We start from the raw sequence: 8,442 nt of genomic DNA, 5'->3' as shown, positions 1-8,442 counted from the left end.
AGTGAAAGTGAAGCCATGAAGTCTGAGTCCCACCTGAATCCTACACGTCTGGGCGAGTCCTCCAGGCTGTAATGGCGGCGCTTGGAAGAGTCGTAGTCCGACAGAAAGGGGACGAGTCTGTGTGACTCTCCACCAAAGGCAGGATGCACAGCAAGACTGGAGGACCTGGTTAGGTCTGTGGGATTCAAACCCACACACTCCGGTGCCGCTCCTCCTGAGCACTCGGGAACAAGTGAATTGATGCTCGACTTGGTTGGAAGGACTCTTGGATAGTGGCTGGGAATTGACTCAGTTTGTGAGTCCAATTGTGTTGCGTGGTCCTGCACACCTGAGCAAGCGCGATGCCGAGTGTGAGTCTGCAGCTGCAGCGTGACACATGTAGAGGCCGCGTTCACGCGCTGTGAGACGTGTGTGATCCCTGTGATAGCAGGGTGTGTTTGATGGCCTCGGTGTGTTTCCACTCCCCTACAGGGCGAGCGCAGGGGCCTCGGGGCGACTGTGTGTGTGAGATAAGGCTGATTCATCTGTGTTTAAGTGTGTGTGTGTGTTCATCATTTGAAGCCGCATGTTAATGTGTTTATGACGCGTGTTATAGGTGTGTGTGTGTCTGGTCCTGTGGGGACCGCCTGCCAGTGATTCCCCCCACACCCCCCGCTGGTGGTCCGTGGTGCATCAGCGGGAGCGTGGTAATACACAACCCTGCTATTGTTCACAACAAGAGCGGACTTTTGATGCCCCCCGCTCACGTTACCTCCAGACCAGCCACATACTTGCACACAGCAGTCGCTGCCAAGCCTCACACAACCCTCCCTGCGCGCTCCGTTCTATGATATTACGCCCGATAAAAACTGCCTATACACAGCAGCAGGTTAGTCACGCGTGTCTCACTCACACTCGCAGAGTCTGAAGTCACTTTCCACGCCGTTCTTTTGTCGGACTGGGGTCACCAGGGCTGTACGGCGAAAGCGTTGAAGCTAACTGTAGCAACAACATTTTACGAAACCATGTCCATGAAGAGGAGGAAGTCGCAGGTTTCTATTTTTTACAAACAGCTGTGTCAAACTCAAGGTCGCAGGCTATAACAGATCCTTTGTACCGTAATTCGAGGCCGTTGTTTTTATCTCTTACTACTAGCTAATCAAGCTCAACTACAAGCCCCAGAATGCACTGCAACAGACAGGAAAACAAGGCTTGTTTTCCTTAGGGATGTCCTGAAACCCATGTTGGCATCGGTACTCGCACTAAAACTGCCCCATTTCGCTGTACTGGTAAAAATTCTCTACTACAGTGAGAAGTGATTAAAAGTACTCGGTATCCGCAAATGCTCAGATGTCAGTCCTCGTACTTGGTGGGCAAAGAAGAGGTATCGGGACACCTGTAGTTTTCCTGATTCCAATGGCGCTCAAGTGAGCTAGCAGCTAGCAAACAGTTTTGACAAGCTCATGTCACCGCTGCAGCACTAACATGGTTATGGTTTTTAACTGGCATTCTCCTGTTGTATTTTAGTTATATTTCAAAGAACTGACCATCTGACTGTAAAATCCATCTACTGAGCGAGTGCAGAGAAGCTAGTCACGCGTTAGCGTGAAGATAAAGACTCAAGCTTGATGCTAAATTCAGCTCGTGGCGGCTAATGGGCCACGAGAAGAACAAAACCAAGTCCAGGTGTTGTAGCGATGGAATAAAAGGGAAAGAAGATGGGGATGTGCTGGGAAAAAAAGAGGATCAGGGGACAAAACAATTAGAGGGTAAATGGCACAAAGCACTTGTTATTCTTCGAGGGGGGCGTAATCGTTCCGGCGAGGAGAAACACCTGCAGTCACTCAGCTGACACTTTCGCCTCTTTCTGTAAATGAGCCGGCGCTATGTTTTATTCACCGCCACTTCCTCATGTAAATAAACACGTTTAATGCTCCGATGTTGCTTCGCAGATGAGATCTTACAGTGACTAAGAAGAATTACACTGAGCTGGTATCGCTTTTCTGAAGGTGTGGCGGCTTTCAGCGGTGGCGTGGCGGCGCACCACGTCAACATGTAGCAGAAACCCAGTCCTCTGCTCAAGCCGTGACGGCAAGACGGCAAATTTATCCTCTTCAAATTCACCTTGTGGTTCCCTAAGTCACCTTTATCAGATACGTGCTGTCATATAGACCTGCAGGGAACCACGGTAATGTGGAGCGGCGGACATCATCCGTCAGAGACTCAGAGTAGAGCTATGAAAGAGAACCAACACCACGAGTGAGTGTGGAGCTGAAGTCAACTCTCTTGTCTGAGAAGGTGTTTCTCCAGTGACTCCGCGACCAGGCAACAGATCAGTGGTTAAAAAAACTTGTTTTTATTGACAGTTCTGTCGAACCACAGCACATCAGGAAACGCCAAACAGCTACTTCGGGACATTGTCTTTCATCAGCTACTTGTTAGTCGAGACGGCAGCTCACTCATCATTAGGGACCTTAAATGTGGCTTCCCATCCATGTTGTCATGACAACTGAGCCCAGAATTTTGGCTTGGAATCTGTCACATTGTGTCCGGGCGATGTGTCTCCGCAGCCGACAGGTACGAGCCGTTCTTTTGGCCCGGCTCTGAGATCAGTGATCAGATGATGGAGGCGAACGCTCCCCAATTTCTCTTTCATCCATCCCTTCTTTTGTCTTTTGTGGCCACGTTGTCGCCCCCCGCCCGGCGACAGGAAGCTAGACCCCGCCGGACATCGTCCTCACGCTGCATGTTATCTTAAAGAGTCAGAAAAGAAAGTGTGTTTTGCAAGTGCTCGTGCGCGCGCGGCTGTGGATACGCCGTCAGCTAGCAGGAATGCACGGGTACCGCCAAAGCTAAGATGGCTGCCAAGCACTAAGATGGCTGCCAGGAATCCACAGAGAAACAGCACGAGAGGGAAAGAGAAGCAGCGAGTGTGTGAGAGGGAGGAAGACAAAAATGTTGTGAGGAGAGAGAAAAAAACCTCCCGTGACCTCGAGGGACGAGGTGATTATATTTGTCTCTCTCTGTTTTGGCAAAGTTACGGACGCCTCAACTGTGGCGTTAGCTACCTGATATTCACATGCTTGTACGCCTGGCGAGTAGGGGCGACCTCTGACCTCTCAGCCCTGTGGGGCATCTATCCTGAGGGGTATATAGAGCATGGTTATGATGGAAAACACAGCACAGGCACCTCTGGGCCTCAGTAGATGTTTCATGTAAACATGAGGAGATGCTAACGGAGGGAGGAGCACGAGGCTTCAGCTCGGGCTGCTTGTCCGAGGCCACTTGATGGTGTGACTGGATGACATCCATGTCCTACCATGACCTGAGCTCATATGCAGTTTTCACTAACCAACCCTGTCTCTGTCCTTGGAGGAGCGATGTAGGAGTGAAAATATAGCAGAGTGCTAACCATATTAGCAGCGACTTGCTGGTTGGAAAACCCAAGTCTCCAACAGTGTTGCTGCCTCACAACAGTACCACTAGATCATTGTGCTCTTGCTGTTTTCCAAACATGGCTTTGAGCCTTGAAGGTGAAGGTGTCACTTCATATGGAGGTATAAAGCACCAAAGGAACCGCAGTGTTGAACTCTGCTGTTGCGCCTCAACACAGCTGGAATCCCTAAGAGAACAGGCAGGCCCAGGTAGAGGAGTGGGGGGCCCCAGATGCACCACCCTCCTTGCTGAGAAGAGAATGTAATTGTTGCCACTTGAAAAATAAATAAATAAACTCGACTTTTGCTTCCACCGCTTCCTAACACCAGGTCCATTTGCCTTCAGTACTCGGGTTGAAAGTGAGAGACAGGATGCGGAGCACATGCCAACGTATAAAATCGGATGAAATATGGGTGGGCTTTGCGCGGCGTGACCGAGCCCCAGATGAACATCACAACATCCCATTTTTGATTTGCCTTTTTATGAGTTTCAACTGCTGTGAGTGGAAATACACGCTCATCTGCGAAGGCAGTCCTGCATCTGAGCGCATCACCTTGGGTCGCGGCCAGACATCTGTCTTCCTGACCGTACGTGACTCTCCCCCTCTGCTCTGTGTTTCAGAACAATCAGGACAATCAGACAACTCAAACCAGCAAGGAGACACGGACGTCAAGCCCCCACCCAACGGTAAGCCGGCGACCCGAGCGCCGCTAATGTTCCTGCTAGCGTACTCGCCGTCTCTGTCCCGCCTGACTGGGGCTCGGGTTTATTATGGTAAGGCGAGCTGATGGTGCTGTAGCGTGGGGGCTGCGCTGGGATCGTGGCGGCCCACTCATAAATCACACTGACGTTATTGGAAGATGGGAACCACATGGCCGCTGCTGAGCCGAGCGCTGACCTCATGCGCTGTCCTCGCTGCGGTTAGACCCAAAAAGGAGGGAAGGAAGGAGAACGCCAGCAGGAGAAGAGTGAGGAAATAAGTGATGGATGGAGAGAGTGATGAAATAAAAACGGCCACACTGAAGAGCAGGGGTATTTCCAGAGCCGAAGATTAGAATGGGCCAGTATCTTCCAGCGAGGGAAAGGTTTGGAATGTCCTGGAGCCGTGAGGAGACGCAGATTTAGCTCACCGCCCGCTCGGCGTGAGGATAGCGACCGACCTCCACGACACCACCACGTCACCCCCTACCCAAATGTTCTGTTCTGCTGTCTCTCGACATACAATAATCCAAAAATAACTGCAGAGACGCCGGAGTGACTGCAGCTGCTGCCTCCAGGTGGCCAACAGGAGACATGACACACAGAGGCTTTGTACTACTGTCTGGTTGTTATGTGTCTGCGTTAAGTTTTGAAATCATTCTTCTTCAAAAAAGAAAAGCCTTGGCACATTTCGTGCAGATATTTGCGCTCAAATGTGCTATTTTTGTGTGTGATTTTTGGTTGATACAGTATGCCAAAATAAAAACGCTGACCCCACATTCACACAGCTGAGATTGTGCTGAAAGAAATGACCTCAAGCAGCTGTGAAGGTTAAAGTCAAAGGACTGGACCCTCGACGGTTCATGTTTCTCTTCACTTACCGAGCCTCAAAAACACAGCCTCAACGATAACATAGAAATTTAGTTCAGGCCATGAGGGCTGTGGTCGGCAGCTGCTAAATGTGACTTGAAAAGTAACTTAGTTACTTTGAAATTCAAGTCCTCAGTAGAGCAGCTAAGTTGCTTTCAAGGGAGTAGTCAGTAGTCGGATGACTTGATGCTAGATGCTACTGCAGCACCATCCCTACCTGACTATTTGTGAGCATTACTGAGAAGCGTTATTCCGCGTACTCCTGTGCCGATGGACTGCTTTGAGTCCTCAGCTCACCTGTTTGTTACTGGACGGTGGGAAGAAACCTGCAGGAAACCCATCAGATGAAGAACTGTTTACTGACTTGGTTGGACCTGAAATGGAGGCAACATGGTTCACACCCTCATTTGAGTCCCACAGACGGAGGTTGTCATGGCTGCCACTCTCACGACGTGACACCACATCTCCGAAGCTTCCCATCCTCAGTCCACTTGCTTCTCCTGTCTGTCATTCAATGTTTACGGTGTGTTTTGCTCCGTTATATGTGCAAAACCAGAGCCGCATTCCTCCTTCATAAAACACTCAGGCATGAATATGATTCGGAGAAAAGGGGCTGAAATGTTCTCTGCTGTCTGCCCACAGAGGATCCGCTCAGAGAGCCATGTGCTCCAAACTCAAGTGCACTGTTCAGTCGCTGGCTGAACCTTGTTTGTTTCTGCTTTTACAACACAACTGCTCTTCAGTCTCGAGAGGTTACATCAGACCTAGTTTCCATTGTACGCTCAAATGAATCCGATCTTCCCTGTTTTCTATCCACTTGACTCCCGCGGCGCCGAGCGTCTCATTAGCTTCCACAGCTGTGCGGATTTAATACAATTTAGCAGAGCGCTCGTAAAGAACAGTGGTTGAATTGACATCCACGACGTGCCGGGAACATCCTTTGGTCACATGAAGTGATTCATCGTGACGCGCCGAAGAAGCCGTTTTTATTACGGAGCTCCCCCAATATTCGCCACGGCGGCTGCGAGGCAGGCTAAAGTTGCTAGCGAAGCGATCGGGTTCTGCTGTGTCAGCACGCTGACCTGGCAACAAGGTCATGATCACAGATGCTTTTATTGCCTTGTAAAGTCAGATTACAAACTCGTGAAGTATGTTGAAGCTATTACAAGCTAAGAATGCTGAGGAAGACGATGTAAGCGCAGGAGCGTGATAGAACCTTAGTGGCTCGTGTCCAGGTGGAACAACTATCTGCTTCTTTTTTATTGCTGTTTCAGCTGTTTACCTGATGCTGTTCAGAAGGTGTGAAAGCTGCAGAAGCATTTGAGCCAAGATAGCAGCTACACTTAGCATGTTAGCATCGGATCTTGAGTGTGGTCTGGTGCAGAATGTGATGCCCTGTTCTGCGGGCGTCTCCCATCGGAGGCTCAGGCAAGAACCTGAATGGTGTGGTGTCATTCGGAGATGATGGTGGTAGTGAGAGCTGAGCCAAAGCTCTTGGTCCAGGACCTCACCTATGGTCAGGAGGCAAAGAAGGAGCTCTCCGATACTGAAATGAGTGTCCTTTGCCGAGTGGCAGGCGTGAGGAACTCTGTCACATGGGAGAGACTCGGACTAGAGCGGCTGCTTCTCCGCGTTAAAGGGAGCCAGATGAGGTGGTTCGGGCATCTGGACATCTGAAGCTGCTGCCCCCGCGACCCAGCCACTGACCAATGAGCTTGGTTGGTAGAAAACGTGACTCAACGTTTGATCGAAGTGGTGATGTTGTCGGAGCGTAACATAGATGTGATGCAGGGTTGTGTTGTACAGGTATCACACGTGGCTCTGAGGACATGAGGCTCCTCCATGGAAGCATCTGCTTCTGCGTTATTTACATTGGATCAACATCTGTATGTGCAGTTACGGCGCTGTCTTCTTCGTCAGCTGTGATCAGAAGAACATGGAGGACGTTATGGAGGACACGTGTGTGTGGAACTGGACCCCTCTGACTCTCTCTCTCTCTCTCTCAGGACACTTGAGTTTCCAGGACTGCTTTGTGACTTCAGGGGTGTGGAACGTTGCCGAGCTGGTCCGGGTGTCTCAGAGTGAGTCACGGCTTTCATTTCACCATCTCAGTGAGAGACACATTCCACCTGTCAGCTGCGGGACGCGGCCCCCTCCCCTCCCCTCCCCAGCAGTGATGCGAGGTGCAGGTTACACTCTCAGGTGCTGACTCGCTCTGTGTTGCCTTCCCAGCACCGGTTGCCACAGCGACCGGACCCAACTTCTCCTTGGCCGACCTGGACAGCCCCGGCTACTACAACATCAACCAGGTGACGCTGGGACGGCGCTCCATCACCTCCACCCCCTCCACCAGGTACCTCCCCTCCCGCCCGCGTCACATGACCCGCGGCACTTTAACGCTCAGCTTGCTCTGCTTTTTGATTCTCTCCTTCCCCGTTTCTCTCCTCCCTCACCACTAATCCCTCTGTTCTTCCTACTTATCTGTGGGACGCACTGTCTGCGTCTTTGTCTCCGTCTTCCCCCCCGACTCCTCCTGCCGTCTCCTCCCACTCATCTTACGCTGCAGGACTGAAATGGAGCTTTATGCAAGTCTCCCACGGAGGTAGTTACACTCATTACTGAACCTCTCCCCCGATGCTAATGCAACCCAGAGCGCCGCACACGTACACAGATAAGCGCGAGGAGCACTGGGCGCTCGCGCATTTTATCGCTCGCAGATGTGCGAGGAACACACTCGCAGGAACGCTCCACATGCTTCCCTGGGCTTTGTTGGCCGAGTGGCGGAATACAAAACATGTTTCTCGCCGCCGTCTATACGGCCTCCGTCCCTCGTGGCTGGATGCTAATGCAGAAACAAAACTCTGAAAATTTCACACAGATGCATGTCTGGCGCCCGCAGAGGGGGACGAAGCCTCGCAGCTCGCCTCACGTCTCTCGGCAGTGATGGCTCTTGACATTTATGTCCAGACGTAATATGGCACACAGCGCTGCGGCCTCCCCTGCAGCAGGGATCTCTCAGAAAACCACCAAAAATTCATAAAGACAGGGTGTGAAAATATGTCCTCCAAACCATGATGCAGTAAGTCCGTCATCATGCTCTGTTTTCACAGCATTGATAGAACAATACGTTATTCACAGATTAACCAAGAATTAAGTTATAATACACTAATGATATTATTATTACTGCTGTAAGTGAGAGATGTCTTGACTCTGAACTCACTCCTCAGCCTCACCATTGTCCACCAACGTCTGACTGAAACTGACCCTCTCCCGTCTCTCAGCTCCAACAAGCGCAAGTCCATCGACGACAGCGAGATGGAGAGTCCGGTGGACGATGTCTTCTACTCGGGCCGCTCCCCGGCGGCCGGCAGCAGCTCTCAGTCCAGTGGATGGCCCAACGACGTAGACGCAGGTAACTGGGCGCCCAACACTGGAGATCCTCCAGCACTTGCTTCCTGA

The 8,442-nt window shown here is 51.1% G+C and overlaps 1 protein-coding gene across 17 annotated transcripts in view; it reads left to right on the top strand.

Moving 5' to 3' along the window:
- nfixb (nuclear factor I/Xb) overlaps positions 1-8,442 on the top strand; it is a 124,477-nt gene that overhangs the window by 93,891 nt on the left and 22,144 nt on the right. For 10 of the 17 annotated variants that reach the window (XM_053850793.1, XM_053850795.1, XM_053850797.1 and 7 more), the window contains 5 exons: positions 4,036-4,101; positions 6,990-7,064; positions 7,216-7,336; positions 7,550-7,585; positions 8,265-8,395. In XM_053850793.1, coding sequence (XP_053706768.1) covers positions 4,036-4,101; positions 6,990-7,064; positions 7,216-7,336; positions 7,550-7,585; positions 8,265-8,395 — 429 coding nt within the window. The remainder of the gene's footprint in view (positions 1-4,035; positions 4,102-6,989; positions 7,065-7,215; positions 7,337-7,549; positions 7,586-8,264; positions 8,396-8,442) is intronic. The other 7 variants (XM_053850798.1, XM_053850810.1, XM_053850799.1 and 4 more) reach the window with 1 other exon arrangement.

The sequence above is a fragment of the Synchiropus splendidus genome, chromosome 19 (genome assembly GCF_027744825.2).
Source record: "Synchiropus splendidus isolate RoL2022-P1 chromosome 19, RoL_Sspl_1.0, whole genome shotgun sequence".
Classification (NCBI taxonomy): domain Eukaryota; kingdom Metazoa; phylum Chordata; class Actinopteri; order Syngnathiformes; family Callionymidae; genus Synchiropus; species Synchiropus splendidus.
The sequence above is the reverse complement of the archived record's forward strand: the minus strand, read 5'-3'. Positions and strand labels throughout refer to the sequence as shown.